Source organism: Hevea brasiliensis, chromosome 16 (genome assembly GCF_030052815.1).
Source record: "Hevea brasiliensis isolate MT/VB/25A 57/8 chromosome 16, ASM3005281v1, whole genome shotgun sequence".
NCBI classification, from domain to species: Eukaryota; Viridiplantae; Streptophyta; class Magnoliopsida; order Malpighiales; family Euphorbiaceae; genus Hevea; species Hevea brasiliensis.
The window spans coordinates 69,156,223-69,175,765 of NC_079508.1; the positions used below are offsets into that span (position 1 = coordinate 69,156,223).

Sequence of the window (19,543 nt, forward strand, 5' to 3'; positions counted from 1 at the left end):
TATTATTTAATTCTTTAATCATTTAATATATAATTTACATTGTGCTTTAATCCTTAGTATATAATTTGTTTAAATAATTTGTAAATTGTATAAAATTGTATTTTCTTTTTGTCATTTTGATAAGACAATATTTGAATGGATTCTTCAAACTCAAATTCTACCCAAGCAAATAGCACTAGTGGCACTTCTTCAAAAACTAGGGAGGAAGAATTTAATCCTCTGTGGAGATATGTAACTAAACTAGAGAAAACTGGAGAAGGAGGGGGTAATTGTAAATGGATATTCAATTTTTGTGGACAAGAAAAGCAAGGGACTTATATTAGAGTGAGGGCTCATTTATTGAAAATCACTGGAAAAGGGATTGGTGTGTGTAAAAAAGTGATGAATGATAGTATTTCTGAAATGAGGAAACAGGAGGATGAGGCAACAAACAAAATTACCAATTCACAATCTAGGCGAGTTTCTTTGCCTATTAGTATAACTTCTATTCCTTCATTGAATATAACTGAACCAAGTATTTCAGCAGCTTTGAAGAAAAAAAGAGTTAATGATTCTCCTTTTGGTAGAGCTTTTGACTTGCAAACTAGAGCTCAATTAGATGCAGAGATTGCTAGAATGTTCTACACTGGGGTCTACCTTTTAATTTTGCTAGAAATCCTTATTATGTGAGTTCTTATTCTTTTGCTGCTAATCATGTTTTGGGTGGTTATGTGCCGCCTGGTTATAACAAATTGAGAACCACATTACTTCAGCAAGAAAAAGCAAACGTAGAGAGGTTGCTTGAACCAATTAAAAACACTTGGTTAGAAAAGGGTGTTAGTATTGTGAGTGATGGATGGAGTGATCCCCAGAGGAGGCATTTGATTAATTTTATGGTTGTTTCTGAGTCTGGCCCCATGTTTATCAAATCTGTAGATTGTTCTGGTGAAGTGAAAGATAAGCAATTTATTGCTAATTTGCTAAAAGAAGTAATTGATGAGGTGGGTCATCAAAAAGTGGTACAAGTCATTACTGATAATGCTTCAAATTGTAAAGGTGCTGGAGAAATCATTGAGGGAATGTTTCCACATATTTATTGGACTCCTTGTGTTGTGCACACTCTTAATCTTGCTTTGAAGAATATATGTGTAGCAAAAAATTTGGAAACTAATCAAGAAACTTATGATGTGTGTCACTGGATCACTGAAATCCATGGGGATGCTTTGCAAATCAAGAATTTTATAATGAATCATTCCATGAGGCTTGCAATTTATAATCGGTTTAGCCCTTTGAAATTGCTTTCAGTTGCTGACACTCGTTTTGCTTCTATTGTTGTGATGCTTAAAAGATTTAAACTTATTAGGCGTGCTTTAGAAGCAATGGTTATGAGTGATCAATGGGCACAATACCGAGAAGATGACCAAGGCAAAGCTAGATTTGTTCGTGATAAAGTGGTAGATGAGGATTGATGGGAAAAGGTTGATTACATCATTGCTTTTACTGGGCCCATTTATGACATGATCAGAGTTTGTGACACAGACAAACCATGCCTTCATTTGGTTTATGAGTTGTGGGATTCTATAATTGAAAAGGTGAAACAAGTTATTTTTGATCATGAAGGAAAGCAAGCAGATGGGTTTTCTCCTTTTTATTATGTGGTTCATCGAATTCTTGTTGATCGTTGGGCAAAGAGCAACACTCCCTTTCATTGTTTAGCCCATTCATTAAATCCAAGGTAAATTTCTAACTTACATACTCATCTTCTTGTTTTAATTTTTTTTTATTATTTTCTGAATTTATTTTCTTATTTTTGAAGATTTTATAGTGAAAAATGGCTTCAAGAGGGGGAAGGTAGAGTGCCTCCTCATATGGATGGAGAAGTATTAACTGAGAGAATTAAATGCTTTAGGAGGATTTTTTCTAATGAAGATGAGCGAATTAAAGCAAATGATGAATTTGCAAATTTTTCTTTGAAAAGTGGACCTTTTGCTGATCCTGATTCTATTGGAAGTATGTATGTTACAGATCCTAGGAAATTGTAGGCATGTTTTGGTTCTAATGCACCTTTACTTCAAAGGTTGGCTTTTAAAGTGCTTTATCACGACCCAACCTATGGGCCGGACCGGCACTAGGACCTGGGCCAGCCTAAAGCCCCCGAGGCCCGTAGTAAGCCTTAACTATTCATTTACCCAACTCTAAGGCCCATTTGGGCCCAATTTCAAGAAACCAACCGGACAGAGTCCGGCCATAAAATGGACCTACCAACAGGGAGTTTTTGACTCACCCGACCTGTAAACACAATAAACAATCCATTGGGGAGCTCAGCTTACCCTCCACATACTCATATCATCATAATGATAAATGGGAGCTCAGCTCCCTCATCCAGTCCATCAAACATGCATATAATAATTTTACAGGTCCACAATAATAATTTAATTTACAGACCCAAATCAAATAAACATTTCTAACACATGCGGAAATTCTATGAGTAAATAAAATTACACAAATATTGATAAACAACCTGCGAGGAAAGGAAGCAGGTTAACCTCAAAAATATCCTCCTGTGGCCTGGAAAAATATTGAACAGGAGTGAGCGTTCGACTCAGAGAGTAAAATATCAATTTTAATCATAATCTCTATAACTATCTAAAACTAATGCACCTTGTAGAGTGAAATGCAACATCAACAACATTTTCACATCATAACATCAAAAAGGTAAATTTGGAGCCCTCACGCACCCTGTAACATCAATCATAATATATGGGAGCTGATCTCCTATACAGCTCTCTTAAATCCAACCTGGTGCCAGCGAAGAACTCAGCTCGGACTTCCACTTAATAACCAAATCGGGGTCCCAGCGAAGAACTCAAGCCGTGTCTACCCCGAAGGACCGGGTCCCAGCGAAGATCTCAAGCCGTGTCTACCCGTCCTATCCATAGTCCACACCACATCACACGCACGCCAACGCACGCACACTGCTCCAAATTACCACAACAACATCCATGGCACGCTAACAGTTATGAATGCAACATAAATCGTGCCTAGAGTTTAACTACATAAATATATGCATATAAGTGATGCATGGGCATGCTTGAACATATAATAATATCGAAATTACAATTAAAATTAATATTTTACTCACAGACTTGACGATGGTCACCGCGGTGGCGGAGGAAGAAAGCTGTCGACTCACACGACAATTTTATTACAATCATTTAATAAATTTGACTCAATACAAACAAAGAAAAAGACCAATACGTCCTAAGTCGTAGAAAATCCGTGAGTCTCCACTATACCTAGGACCTACCCAACTGCAAAGGACTCAAAACACACTTCTATATTCACAATCTATATGTCCACAACTCAATCCCATCACACAGCCTTACAGGCCCATCAAATCAATCATCCATCACAATATGTAAAATTTCAATTTAGTCCTTATAATTGACCATTTTTGCAAAAAGCGCCCAAATCGGCTCTAAAATTCTAAAACTTTGCCCATGATCCTTAGCAATATTACTAAGTGATTGCAAAAAGAATCATAATTTTCTAAGCTACCACGAATATTTTATGGATTTTTAATCCTTTTTAAGCACTAGAAAATTACGTAAAAACAAGGTTCGGGTTTACCTTTGCCGATTCCGACTTGAGCGCGCGGGTCGTCGACAATGGGGATAGCCAAAACCTCGCGCACTCGGAGACTTTTCCAGAATGCATTCGCCGAATTTCGCATCGGCCAATCGTCGAATTTCCGTGAATCAAGGATACCTACACGAAGCCCATAACACGGGGGTTAGTACATAAATTTTTCAGAATTTTCTAAGCTCATTAAATGCTCAGAAAAACACTGCGAAGTTCCGTGGGACCCACCGAAAAACAGTGTCGGAAAAATTTGAAATTTATGTCGCCGCGAAGCTCTCGACGAGTGGAGCGTGCTGGTACCCTCGATTTTCTCGAGGAATTCACGGTTTTCGAGAAATCTAGCCCAAAAGTCAAAATGGGCTAAAAACTTCCCGAGCAAAAATTGGACAAACCGCTCGATGGATTTCGGCGTTCTTGGTGTCTATGGAAAGCTCTTGCCGAGTAGATGATTTTAGACACAAGACCCGGTCCAATTGGTGGCCGGATCGGCGGATTTGGCCGGAAAGCCAAAGCCTTGCGAGGGATGGAATTTACGGCCGTTTAGCGCGCCACCGGTGTGGAGAGGTGGATGGCGCGTCGGTCAGGGTGGCGGGAGATGGCTGGCCGGCGGCAGGGGCAGGAGGAGAGAGAAAAGAGAGAGAGAAGGGGAGGAGGTCGACGCGCGCGGGGAAGGAAAGAAGAAGAAGGAAAAGGCCGGTCCGATTCGACCGGTTAGATCCGGTTCGGTTCGATTCGGCCGGTCCGATTCAAGATACAAAATTTTGAATTTTTTTACTCTGTCTCGGGACCGAAAACGAGATCCAAAAATTCCGAAAAAATTCCAGAAAACTCAAAAAAATACGTAGACTCCAAATATATTTTTAGTTTTGCCACGTGGTCTTTAAATTAATTTTAAAAAACATCAAAGTTTATATTTTCGGAAAATCGAACCCGATTTTTTTAAAATCCAAAAAATCTCAAAAAAATTCCTAAAATTTAAATAAAATTAAAATACCAAAAATGCTCATAAATTTAAAATTTTTGGGGTGTTACATTCTTCCCCCCTTACAGAAAATTCGTCCTCGAATTTTTCACAAGGCAGAATAAAGCACATGATTATACATTGAACAAATAAGGGTACTTGCTACGCATGTCCCGTTCTGACTCCCAGGTGCACTCTTCCACTGACTGACTCCTCCACAAAACCTTAACCATAGGGATCTGTTTGGATCTCAGCTGCCTCACTTGGTAGTCTACTATGGCTCTGTTTGCTCCTCAAATGTCAAGTTCTCTTTAGCTCTATCACATCATTTGTAGTACATGAGAAGGATGGAATGTATTTCTGAGCATGGAGATGTGAAACACGGATGGACGTGAGAAAGGTTGGGTGGTAGCTCCAGCGGTGAGCAATCGCTCCAACTCTATCAGTAACCGCAAAAGGTCCGATATACCGAGGTGCCAACTTGCCATTCTTTCCAAATCTCATGACTCCCTTCATTGGAGAAACCTTCAGGAATACATAGTCGCCCACTGCAAACTCCACATCCCTCCGTCTGGGGTCTGCATAACTCTTCTGCCTACTGAAAAGTTTTGATCGTTCCCTGATTAAAGGAACTACCTCTGAAGTGTACTGCACTAGATCTACATCATGCACCTTCGCTTCCCCCATTTCTGTCCAACACAGAGGAGACCTACACTTTCTTCCATATAATGCCTCATAGGGTGCCATCCCTATGCTGGAGTGGTAACTGTTGTTGTAGGCAAACTCCACCAAAGCTAGCTGCTCATCCCATTGATCTCCAAAATCCAAGACACTCATGCGAAGCATGTCTTCCAGTGTTTGGATTGTCCTTTCAGACTGTCCGTCTGTCTGAGGGTGGAAAGCCGTACTAAAGTTCAATTGTGTGCCAAGTGCCTCCTGCAACTTTCTCCAAAACTGAGAAGTGAACTGGGTCCCTCTGTCAGATATTATGGAAGCTGGAACTCCATGCAATCTGACTATTTCTTGAATGTAGAGTCGGGCGTACTGTGCCACAGAATGTGTAGTCTTCACAGGCAAGAAGTGAGCTGATTTGGTCAAGCGGTCTACAATTACCCATATCGAATCATATCCTCGCGTGGTACGAGGCAACCCAGTCACAAAATCCATAGTGATCATTTCCCACTTCCATTCTGGGATAGGGAGCTCTTGCAGCTTCCCTGACGGTCTCTGGTGTTCAAACTTCACCTTCTGATAAGTCAGGCACTTGGACACAAAGTCTGCTATGTCTCTCTTCATGCCATTCCACCAATAGCTATCTTTCACATCATGGTACATCTTGGTGGAACCTGGGTGGACACTGTACAGTGTATAGTATGCCTCTCGCATTATTTCATTCCTGAGGTTGTCCACATCGGGCACACATATCCTAGAACCTTGCACTAGGGCGCCATCATTGGCAAATCCAAACTCACCACCTTCACCTTGCTGTACTATTTCTATAATCTTCATCAATTGTTGGTCTCTGTGCTGGGAAACTCTAACTCTGTCCCTCAAGGCTGGCCTCACTGAAAAGTGAGCCAACAATACCCCCTCATCTGAAAGATCTAGGATTAAACCTTGATCCATCAACTCATGTACCTCCTGAATCAATGGTCTCTTCTCTACTGAAATGTGCGCCAAACTGCCAGAAGATTTTCTGCTCAAGGCATCTGCCACAACATTGACTTTTCCAGGGTGGTACTGGATGGTGCAATCATAGTCTTTCAGAAGCTCCATCCATCTCCTCTGTCTCAAGTTTAAATCCCTCTGTTGGAAGATGTACTTCAAGCTCTTGTGGTCGGTGTATATCTCGCACACTTCACCATACAGATAGTGTCTCCAGATCTTTAGTGCAAAGATTACAGCCGCTATTTCCAAATCATGGGTGGGGTAGTTCTGCTCATGCCTCTTCAGCTGCCTTGAAGCATAAGCCACTACCTTTCCATTCTGCATCAAAACACACCTTAGGCCAACTCTGGAGGCGTCACAATACACGGTGTATCCTTCACCACTCACAGGTAGTGTCAACACGGGCAGTGGTTAGACACTCCTTAAGCTTCTGGAAACTCACCTCACAGTCATCTGTCCAAATGAATGGAACATTCTTCCTGGTCAACTTAGTTAGGGGAGCCGCTATCCTGGAGAAATCTTGCACAAAACGCCTATAGTAGCCAGCTAAACCCAGAAAACTTCGCACCTCAGTGACTGTTGTAGGCCTAAGCCAATCAGTTACAGCTTCAATTTTCTTGGGATCTACTTGAATACCGTCACTAGAAACCACATGTCCCAAGAATGAGATGCTTTCTAGCCAAAATTCACATTTTGAAAATTTGGCATATAGCTGGTGCTCCCTCAACTTCTGCAACACCATCCTCAAGTGCCACACGTGTTCTTCCTCGGTCTGAGAGTATACCAAAATGTCATCTATGAATACGATGACAAAACGGTCCAAAAATGGCTTGAACACCCTGTTCATCAAGTCCATGAAGGCTGCTGGTGCATTAGTGAGTCCAAAAGACATCACCAAGAACTCATAATGACCATATCTTGTCCTGAAAGCCGTTTTGGACACGTCCTCATTCCTGATTCTCAATTGATGGTAGCCTGATCGCAGGTCTATTTTGGAAAAGAATCTAGCCCCTTGGAGCTGATCAAACAGATCATCGATCCGAGGAAGTGGATACTTGTTCTTCATAGTCACTTTGTTCAGCTGTCTGTAGTCGATACACAACCTCAATGACCCATCCTTCTTTCTCACAAATAGAACAGGAGCGCCCCAAGTTGAAGTGCTCGGACGTATAAAACCCTTGTCCAAAAGCTCCTGTAGTTGCTCCTTCAGCTCTTTCAATTATGCTGGTGCCATCCTGTAAGGTGGCATCGATATGGGGTTTGTACCCGGCACAACATTAATGCAAAACTCTATTTCCCTTCCTGGTGGCAACCCTGGAAGCTCCTCTGGGAAGACATCCATAAATTCTCTGACAATAGGAACATTTTCCATGCTGACACTTTCTACAGATGTATCTCTCACCAATGCCAAATACCCTTGGCATCCACGTCTCAACATTTTTCTAGCAATAATTGCTGACACCAAATTATATAGAGCCACGCTCCTGTCACCATCAAAGCTAAACTCTTCCACACCAGGTATGTGGAAATACACCTTTTTGTTCCTGCAGTCTAAAGTGGCATAATGAGTTGCCAACCAATCCATCCCCAAGATTACATCGAAATCCATTACTGGTAAAGGAACCAAGTCTGCTGGGAGGATCTTTCCATCCACTACTACTGGGCTACCCGGAAAAATCATATCTACATCTATGTTGTCGCTAAGTGGGGTAGCTACTGACAAAGGGCACTCTAAAGTTGTAGGGTTTCTACCCAACCTCATGGCAAACACAGGGGAGAAATGAGTGCGTAGCACCCGGATCTATCAAAACACGAGCCTCATAAGAACAGACCAGAAGAATACACCCAAGCGCATTTGAAGCTTGAGCATCTGGTGGGTCGGGGTGAAAACCGAGCGACCCCTACCGAGTGGCGTAACCACGATCGACTTCTACCTCCTGATCTGCCTCCAAATCCACGTCCCCCTTGTCCTCGGCCCTGTTGGCCACTGAACTGACTGCCTACCATGTTGGAAGTACCCGGATACAACTGGCGAGGAACATTTACAACAGAACCCTGTGACCCCATCTGTGGCTCGCTGAACACGGGGCATTCCCTAGCAAAGTGACCTGGTTGGCCACACCTGAAGCATACTCCTGAACCCATCAAACAAGGTCCTGAATGTCCTCTTCCACACTGTGCACAAGGTGCCAAAGAGAATCTGAACGAGCGCAGGCTGCGTACCACTGAGCTGACCACTTCTTTGGATCAGTACCACAGTGCAGACCCTCGGAATTTGTGTCTAAAACCACTCCTCTTATTCCTGCTTCTTCCTCTGTAAGTAGTTTGGCCACCACTATCCGTAGTACCCATGTGGGGAACACCTGAAGAACCCTCTGCTCTGTTTTTCTTTGCTCTTCCGCTGTCATCCACAGCATAGCTAATCTCAATCATGCAGCTCGATCAACCACCACATCAAAAGACTGATCAGACATCATGGCCAGGTTCGCATACCTCCTGTCAAGCCCCTTTAGGAATCTTTTCACCTTCATAGTCTCTGTAGATACTGCTGTAGGGGCATGTAACGGACTGTGGGGACGGCGATACGTAACGCCTGCAGGTGCCGCCCGTCCCACATCGGAAATGGGAGAAGGGAATCTGGGCCATATATGTGGGGGTCAGCCTAAACTGGTCAGCGCGCTTTTGGGAGCGAAACCTCCTAAGGGACAAATCCGTGAGGCCCACGGGCCAGCGGACAATCTTGGCCCAGGCTGGGTGAGTCGTTACAATTGGTATCGAGCCGGACTCCCTCCGATGCAGTGGGTGCGAGGCGCCCCGTGAAGTTGGTGGGTTATGTAACGGTGTGGGGACGGCGTCATGCGCTGCAGTGCGCCCGTCCCACATCGGAAATGGGAGAAGGGAATCGGGCCATATATGTGGGGTCGGCCTAAAGCCCATCGTGGCGCTTTTGGGAGCGAAACCTCCCAAGGGACAAATCCGTGAGGCCCACGGGCCAGCGGACAATCTTGGCCCAGTGGTGGGTCGTTCTGAGGCATATCTGCTCAATTCGAAGTGCAGCATATTCATCTACAGACCTGCCATTCTATCTTAAGGCCTCAAAGGCCCACTGTTTCTGATCTCTGAAGCTTTCTGGCACAAACCGATTGATGAAAAGTTCCACAAACTGAGCCCATGACAAACCCTCCATTCGAGGTAACACGTAGTCATTCATCCATTGTCTAGGCATAGGCCCCATGACATGCTGCATACACTCTATCAGTCTTCTATCGATCCAAGCTGTAATTACATTTCTGCACACTGCGAGAATCCAAAAACCGATATGCATCGTCTGACACATCATAAGTACCAGGCACCAACTTCTTGAAATTGATTATCTGTTTGTAAGGTTCTCCTCTTGGTGCGGTGGACTGCTGCTGCTGCTGTGGAGGGTGGACCATATACTGCGCCATCATGTCGATGGTTCTCTGCAACCCAGCTAGAGTAGCTGCCATTGGGTCCATAGGACCCTGTGCCATAAAAGACTGATCCTGTACTGGTGGCAGCTGCTCTTCTACTTGAGTAGCTCTAGGCCTCCTACCCCGCCTCCTCGGGGCAGGCGCCTCATCCTGTGCCGACACCTCGTCAGGCACATCTGGTTCTGGTGCAGTGGCAGCTCTCCTGCTTCTACGCATTTTCACGAAATTCAGACATTAGCCCACAAAATTCAAAACTGCACATTACACAGCTCTATAGACTCATATTTACACACAATATATGAAGCAGAAACTAGAAGCAAAGACGACAATGCAAGACGAATGTGGACCCTATTTTTCCGCATGTGACTCCTAGTAGACTCTTCCCAACACTTTAGACAAATATTCCCTAAGAATCTGGAGCCTAAGCTCTGATACCACATTTATCACGACCCAACCTATGGGCCGGACCGACACTAGGATCTGGGCCAGCCTAAAGCCCCCGAGGCCCGTAGTAAGCCTTAACTATTCATTTACCCAACTCTAAGGCCCATTTGGGCCCAATTTCAAGAAACCAACCGGACAGAGTCCGGCCATAAAATGGACCTACCAACGGGGAGTTTTTGACTCACCCGACCTGTAAACACAATAAACAATCCATTGGGGAGCTCAGCTCACCCTCCACATACTCATATCATCATAATGATAAATGGGAGCTCAGCTCCCTCATCCAGTCCATCAAACATGCATATAATAATTTTACAGGTCCACAATAATAATTTAATTTACAGACCCAAATCAAATAAACATTTCTAACACATGCGGAAATTCTATGAGTAAATAAAATTACACAAATATTGATAAACAACCTGCGAGGAAAGGAAGCAGGTTAACCTCAAAAATATCCTCTGTGGCACGGAAAAATATTGAGCAGGAGTGAGCGTTCGACTCAGAGAGTAAAATATCAATTTTAACCATAATCTCTATAACTATCTAAAACTAATGCACCCTGTAGAGTGAAATGCAACATCAACAACATTTTCACATCATAACATCAAAAAGGTAAATTTGGAGCACTCACGCACCCTGTAACATCAATCATAATATATGTGAGCTGATCTCCTATACAGCTCTCTTAAATCCAACACAGTGCCAATGAAGAACTCATTTCGGACTTCCACTTAATAACCAAATCGGGGTCCCAGTGAAGAACTCAAGCGTGTCTACCCGAAGGGCCGGGTCCCGCGAAGATCTCAAGCGTGTCTACCGTCCTATCCATAGTCCACACCACATCACACGCACGCCAACGCACGCTGCTGCTCCAAATTACCACAACAACATCCATGGTACGCTAACAGTTATGAATGCAACATAAATCGTGCCTAGAGTTTAACTACATAAATATATGCATATAAGTGATGCATGGGCATGCTTGAACATATAATAATATCGAAATTACAATTAAAATTAATATTTTACTCACAGACTTGTGATGGTCACCGAGGCGGTGGGCGGAGGAAGAAAGGCTGTCGACTCACACGACAATTTTATTACAATCATTTAATAAATTTGACTCAATACAAACAAAGAAAAAGACCAATACGTCCTAAGTCGTGCCGAAAATCCGGCAGAGTCTCCACTATACCTAGGACCTACCCAACCTGCAAAAGGACTCAAAACACACTTCTATATTCACAATCTATATGTCCACAACTCAATCCCATCACACAGCCCCTTCTGGGCCCATCAAATCAATCATCCATCACAATATGTAAAATTTCAATTTAGTCCTTATAATTGACCATTTTTGCAAAAACTGCCCAAATCAGCTCTAAAATTCTAAAACTTTGCCCCGCGGTTCTTAGCAATATTACTAAGCGATTGCAAAAAGAATCATAATTTTCTAAGCTACCACGAATATTTTATGGATTTTTAATCCTATTTAAGCACTAGAAAATTACGTAAAAACAAGGTTCGGGTTTACCTTTGCCGATTCCGACTTCGGGGGCGCGCTCGGGTCGTCTGACAATGGGGGGATAGCCAAAACCTCGGCGCAATTCGGAGACTTTTCGATGCAGTGCATGCCGAATTTCGAGACCGGTCAACTATCGAATTTCGTGAATCGAGGATACCTACGAAGCCCATAACACGGGGTTAGTACATAAATTTTTCAGAATTTTCTAAGCTCATTAAATGCTCGGAAAAACAACTGCGAAGTTAGTGGGACCCACCAAAAAGCGATGTCGGAAAAATTTGAAATTTATGTCGTAGAAGCTCTCGGCAGTGGAGCGTCTTTGGTACCCTCGGTTGTCTCGAGGAATTCACGGTTTTCGAGAAATCTAGCCTAAAAGTCGAAATGGGCTAAAAACTTCCCGAGCAAAAATTGGACAAACCGCTCGATGGATTTTGGCGTTCTTGGTGTCTATGGAAAGCTCTCGCTGAGTAGATGATTTTAGACACAAGACCCGGTCCAATTGGTGGCCGGATCGGCCGGATTTTGGCGGGAAGCGGCCGCGCGTGAGGATGGAATTGTGCGATTTCCGTGCCGTTTGGGCGGCGGCTTCTTTGGGAGGCTGGATGGCGGCGCCCGATCAGGTGGCGAGAGATGGTGGCGGCGGCGAGGCGGGAGAGAAAGAGAGAGAGAAGGGGAGGAGGTCGACGCGCGCGGGGAAGGAAAGAAGAAGAAGGAAAAGGCCGGTCCGATTCGACCGGTTAGATCCGGTCCGGTTCGATTCGGCCGGTCCGATTCAAGATACAAAATTTTGAATTTTTTTACTCTGCCTCGGGACCGAAAACGAGATCCAAAAATTCCGAAAAATTTCCAGAAAACTCAGAAAAATACGTATACTCCAAATATATTTTTAGTTTTGCCACGTGGTCTTTAAATTAATTTTTAAAAATCATCAAAGTTTATATTTTCGGAAAATCGAACCCGATTTTTTTAAAATCCGAAAAATCTCAAAAAAATTCCTAAAATTTAAATAAAATTAAAATACCAAAAATGCTCATAAATTTAAAATTTTTGGGGTGTTACATGCTTGGACAACCTACTTCCTCCTCTTGTTGTGAAAGAAATTGGAGTATTTATTCCTTCATTCATTCATGCAGAAGGAATAAATTAACTCCAAAACGTGCAGAGGACTTGATTTTTATCCATAATAATCTTCTTCTTCTATCGAGAAACTCCTCCCAATATTATGATGAGAAGACAAAATTGTGGGATGTTGGTGGTGATCAATTTGGGAGTATGGAAGATGTGGGAGTTCTTGAATTTGCCAACCTTTCATTGGATGAACCAAAGTTAGAGTCTGTTTTGTTTGATAAAAATGCAACTACAAGCATGGAGAAGGAGAATGAGAAAGACATTGAAGCTGAGGAAATGTTATAAATTTCATTATCTTTTCTTTTTTAACATTTGAATGTGTTGTAATTAATATTTATTTTTTATAAGTATGAAACTTCTAAATATGTATTTTTATAGTTGAATTTAAATGTTGATTTGAACTTTATTTATTATTAAACATCTTTCATGATATATATATATATATATATATTTATTTATAAATATACCCCTATATTTTTTATATTTACATGTTTCTACACGTTTCTGTTTCCTATGTTTTTTAAAATGCCATTTCCCCGTGTCCGTTTCCGCGTGCCCGCGTTTCCGTTTCCGTGCTACATAGATAGGACTATGCCATCATCTCTCCAATTCAATATTAAGGCAAATTATACTGCGCTGGACGCACTCAACGACCCTCGAATCCAAGATTAAACTCCCCATCTTCCATTTACCTAAATTATCATCTCTTTACTTTGATTTTCCTGGAAAATTTAACAAACAGATGAACTCATTATTCACCCAAAAAAAAATATATGAAGAACCAAACTTGTCATTCACCAATGAGGGGAGATAAATCAACCCCTCTCCGATGACAAATACTTAAAAACTGCAAATTTCTGATCCTTCTCTCTAAAAAGTGATGCCATCTAATCAGAGATAACTTATAATCTTCTGTCTTCTTAAACATCATAAGGATTGACCTATTTATATGAAAAATGGGATTGTCAAATTATTAATGTTTCGAGTGCTTTCATGCTCATTACTGTCAGTAATTTCCTTCCGGCTTGTCCAAGATTTTCTCTTTCTTTTACTTGATTCACCAACAGTTTTTTCACCATGTTCTGCAGCATTACTGCTTTCAGATTTCTCCAATGTTTTACATTGCATCCTGATCTGGCTCTCTCTCTTCTTTGCATCAAATAAAGTAGCTGCACTTCTCACCGATGCAATTGCTGGACTATTTAAAATGGAAGGATCCTCAGATACTGCAGGTAAAGCAATCTCATCCCTTCCCTTTGTGACAAGCTGGCAGACTTCTGAGGCATCAACCTGAAAGGTTCTGTTTTGGCAGATGGCTTTGGCTTTGGTTTTAGCTTATATGGGCATATTTCTTTCACATGGCCTTTTGGAGCTCCTCTCTTCAGATTCTTATGGGAACAGAAGTGGCATGAGTAAATCACATTATTCTGCATCGGTGCATTAGTTTTCTTTTGTCTACGTCTTGCCTTTGCTCGAGTCCTCTCAATTAGCACCGTGCAGTTAAAGCCAGGCTGAAGAGTTGTCTCACATCTGCAACGCATTGGATTTACAATGAGGCTGAAGCATTCATACCAATCATAAGATGATAGCGCTTTGGGAAAAGACAAGAGGTCAAGCTAAAATCACAGGACTACACTCTCGAATCAACAAACACATGATGCAATCAACTGTAATCCTTCTCAAGACAACAATAAGGGTGATAAGTACATTGCCCTTGTATGAAACCAAAGTGAGACATCCTATGCTATGATAATAATCGCATTTCATTTTCCTGCTGTAGTACTCTGATTGAATAATCATCATCACGGATAGTTAAGCATGAAAATAAACAAACAAACATATCCAAGAATACTGTTACTTCAGAATCTATGCACAGAGAAGAAAGCTGTTTCAAGCACTATACTTGACAAAAGCTTAACAATAAGAAACTCAGCCAATTGAAAAAGCTGGATGTCTTATCATTTTTACTCTTGTAGAAGTTTGAATGCATGGAATCAGGCCCAAAAGCCATAAAGAAACCAAAATATATTTATCTATTATTATATATTATATCTATATTATTTATATTATTATATATTAGTATATAATTTAGTGTATAATAATAACTATAAAATAAATAAAAAAAGTTTCGTCAGCAATTCTTCCATTTTCATTTAGATAAATAACTCCATTTCGATGCCCTGGGGAAAGCTAGGATACCGGCAACCGAAGACAGTCAAAGGAAAACTTTTTCAGAAACTTACAATATTGTAGAAATTCAACTATTCATGAAAGTTTTTTATGTATTGAAAATGTGAGCCATTGAAACTTTGATGCTAGCTATTGTTGTTGCCATAAAGGTCCACAAATTGCACTGAACTGTTTCCAGCACATTGAGATGATCCACCGATGCCAAATCCTCATTGTTTTGCAACTTCAATTGACATATTACTGAAAAAGGAACAGTCATTCAATGTATAAACCACCGCTACGAAAAGCTCCACTGCTCTAAAATTTAAGGGACAGAAGAAGTTATATAGAAGTTTCATCCAGCCAGTAGCCACATTCCCAAGCTATCTAGTATAAGCATCGGTCACTGAAACGAAGAGACGATTAAAATTATACTAAACCGAATTAAAATCAAAAAATTGAAAATCGTATCGAATTGAAATTAAAATAATAAAAATTAAATTAAAATTATATTAAAATTTTAATTTAATTTTAAATTTTAAATAAATTTCAAATTGAATTGAAATCGCACGCCCCTTTCTGAAAACGGTAGGAGGAAATGGGATAAAAAGGTGGGTCCGAAGTCCCAAAGGGAGACAGCGTTGTTTAATTCCAGTCTGGCGGCTCCCATAGGACTAAAATCAGCCCATCACTGTCATATATCCAAGTCCAAGCACTATTTTGGCACGGAACATTCAAGCGGGGCAAAATTGGACGTTTGTGAAATTTGTCAACTTTGGCGGACCGCAAGCATATAATTTACTAACCAAGAGATTATTGGATGTGCACACACTATCCCCATGAATATTTAGGTATTATTTTTTTTTTAAATAAAGAATATTTTTTTTATTTTTTATTTTTAAGAAAATATTAAAAATTAATACTTTTAATATATACAATAATTTTTCGTATATTATAATTATTTTATTTTTAATTATTAATAATTTTTTTTTTTATATTTAAGAAATTATTAATTAATTTAAAATTATTATAGATCGCAAGCCAACTCTTGGCAGGAAGTCAATATACCACATTTCACGATGCTCCCCATGGGGATGTCATTATACAGTATAGAGTTGGTGTATTAGCGTAAGTAAGAGTTGCATTAGTAGCATTCTGATTGTCCTTATTATATATATATTATATTTAATTAACTTATATCATCATTAACAAAATTGATAAGGTTTTTATTAGACCTTATCCAAAAATCATTGCTTCTCTTGTATTCATCGCCGCACTTGTTTTCCTCTCACAAAATTGCAAAATTTCCTTGATTTTCGTCATAAACAATACACTTAATTAGATTAATTAATAAAAATTCCATCTTAAAAAAGTAATTAGTTATTTTTTATTAAAATAATATAATTTTATCAGTTTATTTAATTATTCAATTAATTATATAATAAAAGAATGGCATCACAAAACTGGCACGTGTACTCCCAGCTCAGCACTTTCGCCGGCATCACAGGTCTCGTTTAAGGCCCGTTACTATAAACCACGAAAACAGGAAAAGAAACCACACGTTTCCTCTGAGAAACCAAAAGCAGAGAGAGATTCAGACATATCTTCTGGGAAGAGTCTAGTTTCTCTTTCTGTTTCTCTTATCTCAGCCGTTGAAATCTTTTCAATATTAATTGCTCTCCAGGTTCGTCATTACCTGTCCTTTCCCCTCCCTGTATATAGAATATATACATACTGTTCCTGTTTATACGCTGGTTTCCTCCATTTATGTGCTGTGATTTGTATTTTATTTGGTCGGTGTTTTCTGTATATATTGTTTTTACTTCTGGGGTTGTGTTTTTATAGGTTTTCTAGCTGTTTATTGTAATTATTTGGGTTTTAGATTACAGGGATTAATGGGTTATGCTTAGTTTGGCTTACGGGGAACAATTGCGTTGGTTTCTTCACAATCAACCTGGGGTTTTTTCGTTTTTTGAAGTCTGTTATATTCTTTCCCTTTGGCGGTTGCTATATTCCAGAGCCGTATAGCTATCTGCTGGTATTGGCAGGTGAGTAAATCCCATTAGAGATTGAATCAGGGAAAGTTGGGTTAGAATTGTGTTCAAGTTTTCAAGAAGTGAAGAGGTCTGTGGAATTTGGTTCATTCAGCTAGAGTTGTACTTGGGATATTTACTTGGCAAACATGGCGGACTCGATTGCAGCAACATCTCTTGTGGGGTATAGACCCAATTGCAGGGGATTTTCTGTCACGAATTCTTCCTACAGAAGGAAATCTTCAACTTCGAGTAACTGTCGCTTCTTAAGATCAGAATTTATGGGCAGAAGGATTGTTTGTTTGTCTCCAAAATTGAAAGCTGACAGGTTTGTGAATACATCAATTAAGGCCCTTGCAATGGAATTAACAAAAGAGGCATATTCATATAGAGAAGAGGAGAGAATACCACGCACTTGGAGTTACCGTCCTGGCACTGGTGTTGATCGAAAACCAGGTCTGTGGCCACCAGAAAATAGAGCAGATAACCCTTCGTTGCATAATCCTTTGCTTCGACAAGAAATGATGGGTTGTGGCTGGTTGGGTGCCATATTGGAATGGGAGGGTGTCATAATTGAGGATAATCCTGATCTTGATAAGCAAGCATGGCTTGCTCTTTCTCAAGAAGAAGGAAAATCCCCTCCACCAGCTTTCATTTTAAGACGACTAGAAGGGATGAAGAATGAACAAGCAATATCTGAAGTTCTGTGTTGGTCAAGAGACCCAGCAGAACTGAGAAGAATGGCCACTAGGAAGGAAGAAATTTACCAAGCTTTGCAAGGTGGGATATATAGATTACGGTCTGGCTCGAAAGAGTTTGTGAATGTTTTGATGCATTACAAGATCCCAATGGCATTGATATCCACGCGTCCAAGGAAGACTCTTGAGACTGCAATTGGAAGCATTGGTATCAATGGGTATTTCACTACGATTGTAGCAGCAGAAGATGTTCACAGGGGGAGGCCTGACCCTGAGATGTTTGTTTATGCAGCACAGCTTCTAAAGTTTATTCCAGAGCGTTGTATTGTGTTTGGGAACTCCAATCAGACTGTGGAGGCTGCACATGATGTTCGGATGAAGTGTGTTGCTGTTGCTAGCAAGCATCGGATTTATGAGCTCAGTGCTGCAGACTTGGTGGTGAGGCATCTAGACGAGCTTTCAATTGTTGATCTCAAGAATCTTGTTGATATTGAATCACCAGAATTTGGTTCCCCTGAACCAGAGATGGAGTTGGAGGAGGAAGAGGATCGATCAACTGCAGTGGGAGTTGATGATATTTTCTGGTGACTCCTATGAATTGTACAGTTAGCTTTGCTCTTCATCAAATTCTTGTGGACAATAGTCCTGTATGTCTCTTGTAACATCATTGCAAACCATTAGAGCCCTTGTGTATGAGGGGGGAAACAAGGTTAGGAAAAAGATGAGAGGAAAAACAGGAAAAAAAAAACAAAAGAAAAAACAAGACAAAGAAAGAAGGAAAGGTAGTCTGCATTGGACTACGTCAATATTATCATGTATTTATTATCTGTACCATATATGTAATTTGTCTTTGGATAATACACTTGATGGTAGTGCCTTTTCTGTTTGAACCTTTTAGAACTATGCCGTCATATATGTAATCGTCACACTAAACATTGATCATGTTGACAGAGTTGGAGATAAGACTAGTGACATTGGCAAAGTGGTCTCTTTTGTCATGCTTTCTGTGCTGGCTCCATAAATAGTGACGTTTCCTTGAAAATTTGAAGGGTGCTAGTTCCGGAAGTTTGTGCACAACTTGTGCCGGAGCTTACAACAGGCCTATCGAAATTATCACTTCGTTGGACGGTTAAAGTCTTGTACACATATTGCACAAATGCTTATTGAATCATTATTCAAATTTGAATTGCTTATGAGACATCCTTTTAAGAGTAAACCTCTTATGTAATGTTCCATCTATGTCAGCAAGCAGATTTGTTTGAGGGGATTTCAGTGCATGTGGTTTCTAGCTTTCCAGCTTTGACCAAGTAGCTTTACAAGGCCAGTCTGAGGTGAGAGCCTACTTAATGAATGCAAGTGAAATGCTTAATGACTAACAAGTGACATTGATGGGCTTTTGACCCAGAAACGGAAAGGTCAAATAAATTCATTAATATCATCTTTTTTTTTTTAATCAGAAAGATATTCATTCAATCAATAAAATCTGGAAACAACACTATCCTCTGCTAACAAATTAGCAAATTGAGGGTGGGGATAGGAGATCCAATTAGGACTAAGAACACCTTCCCTAACAGCATTTGCCACCCAATTGGCGCACCTGTCAGCTGATCTAAGAATATAACAAAGAAGAAAACCAGGATAGTTTAACAAAGCTATTCTAATATCATGAATGATGGCTTCAACTTCCCAAGGAACTGATAGGTAAGGAGAAGAAGATAACTTAATGATCTGCAGAGAGTCAGATTCCAAAGTGCAGGAAGACAAGCCTCGACTTATGGCAAAGTGTAGAGCTGCTCTAACTGCAAATCCTTCAGCTGCTAAAGGAGAAAAGCAAGGAA

The 19,543-nt window shown here is 40.7% G+C and overlaps 3 protein-coding genes across 3 annotated transcripts; 2 read left to right on the forward strand and 1 right to left on the reverse strand.

The window, feature by feature from the left end:
• The first annotated feature begins 135 nt into the window (after window positions 1-135).
• On the forward strand, window positions 136-1,981 carry LOC110655169 (uncharacterized). Its single transcript, XM_058138491.1, has 3 exons — window positions 136-543; window positions 615-1,714; window positions 1,796-1,981. Exons 1-2 carry the CDS (start codon window positions 136-138, stop codon window positions 1,446-1,448), a joined length of 1,242 nt encoding a protein of 413 aa, XP_057994474.1. The 3' UTR covers window positions 1,449-1,714; window positions 1,796-1,981.
• An 11,732-nt stretch (window positions 1,982-13,713) lies between these two features.
• On the reverse strand, window positions 13,714-14,346 carry LOC131174710 (uncharacterized). Its single transcript, XM_058138492.1, has 2 exons — window positions 14,081-14,346; window positions 13,714-14,003 (listed from the first exon to the last, which is right to left on the reverse strand). Exons 1-2 carry the CDS (start codon window positions 14,344-14,346, stop codon window positions 13,751-13,753), a joined length of 519 nt encoding a protein of 172 aa, XP_057994475.1. The 3' UTR covers window positions 13,714-13,750.
• Window positions 14,347-16,513: 2,167 nt separating this feature from the next.
• LOC110643507 (5-amino-6-(5-phospho-D-ribitylamino)uracil phosphatase, chloroplastic-like) lies at window positions 16,514-18,595 on the forward strand. The gene has a single exon (XM_058137910.1). It carries the CDS (start codon window positions 17,157-17,159, stop codon window positions 18,291-18,293), a length of 1,137 nt encoding a protein of 378 aa, XP_057993893.1. The 5' UTR covers window positions 16,514-17,156; the 3' UTR covers window positions 18,294-18,595.
• Window positions 18,596-19,543: the final 948 nt, after the last annotated feature.

Bases quoted from the DNA above. Each gene is read 5' to 3' on its own strand.
- LOC110655169 (XM_058138491.1), top strand. From the start codon at position 136: ATGGATTCTTCAAACTCAAATTCTACCCAAGCAAATAGCACTAGTGGC. The intron at 544-614 runs GTTAATGATTCT...AGAGATTGCTAG, and splicing joins CAGCTTTGAAGAAAAAAAGA to AATGTTCTACACTGGGGTCT.
- LOC131174710 (XM_058138492.1), bottom strand. From the start codon at position 14,346: ATGCGTTGCAGATGTGAGACAACTCTTCAGCCTGGCTTTAACTGCACG. The intron at 14,004-14,080 runs GTCTGCCAGCTT...CATTTTAAATAG, and splicing joins TTCAGGTTGATGCCTCAGAA to TCCAGCAATTGCATCGGTGA.
- LOC110643507 (XM_058137910.1), top strand. From the start codon at position 17,157: ATGGCGGACTCGATTGCAGCAACATCTCTTGTGGGGTATAGACCCAAT.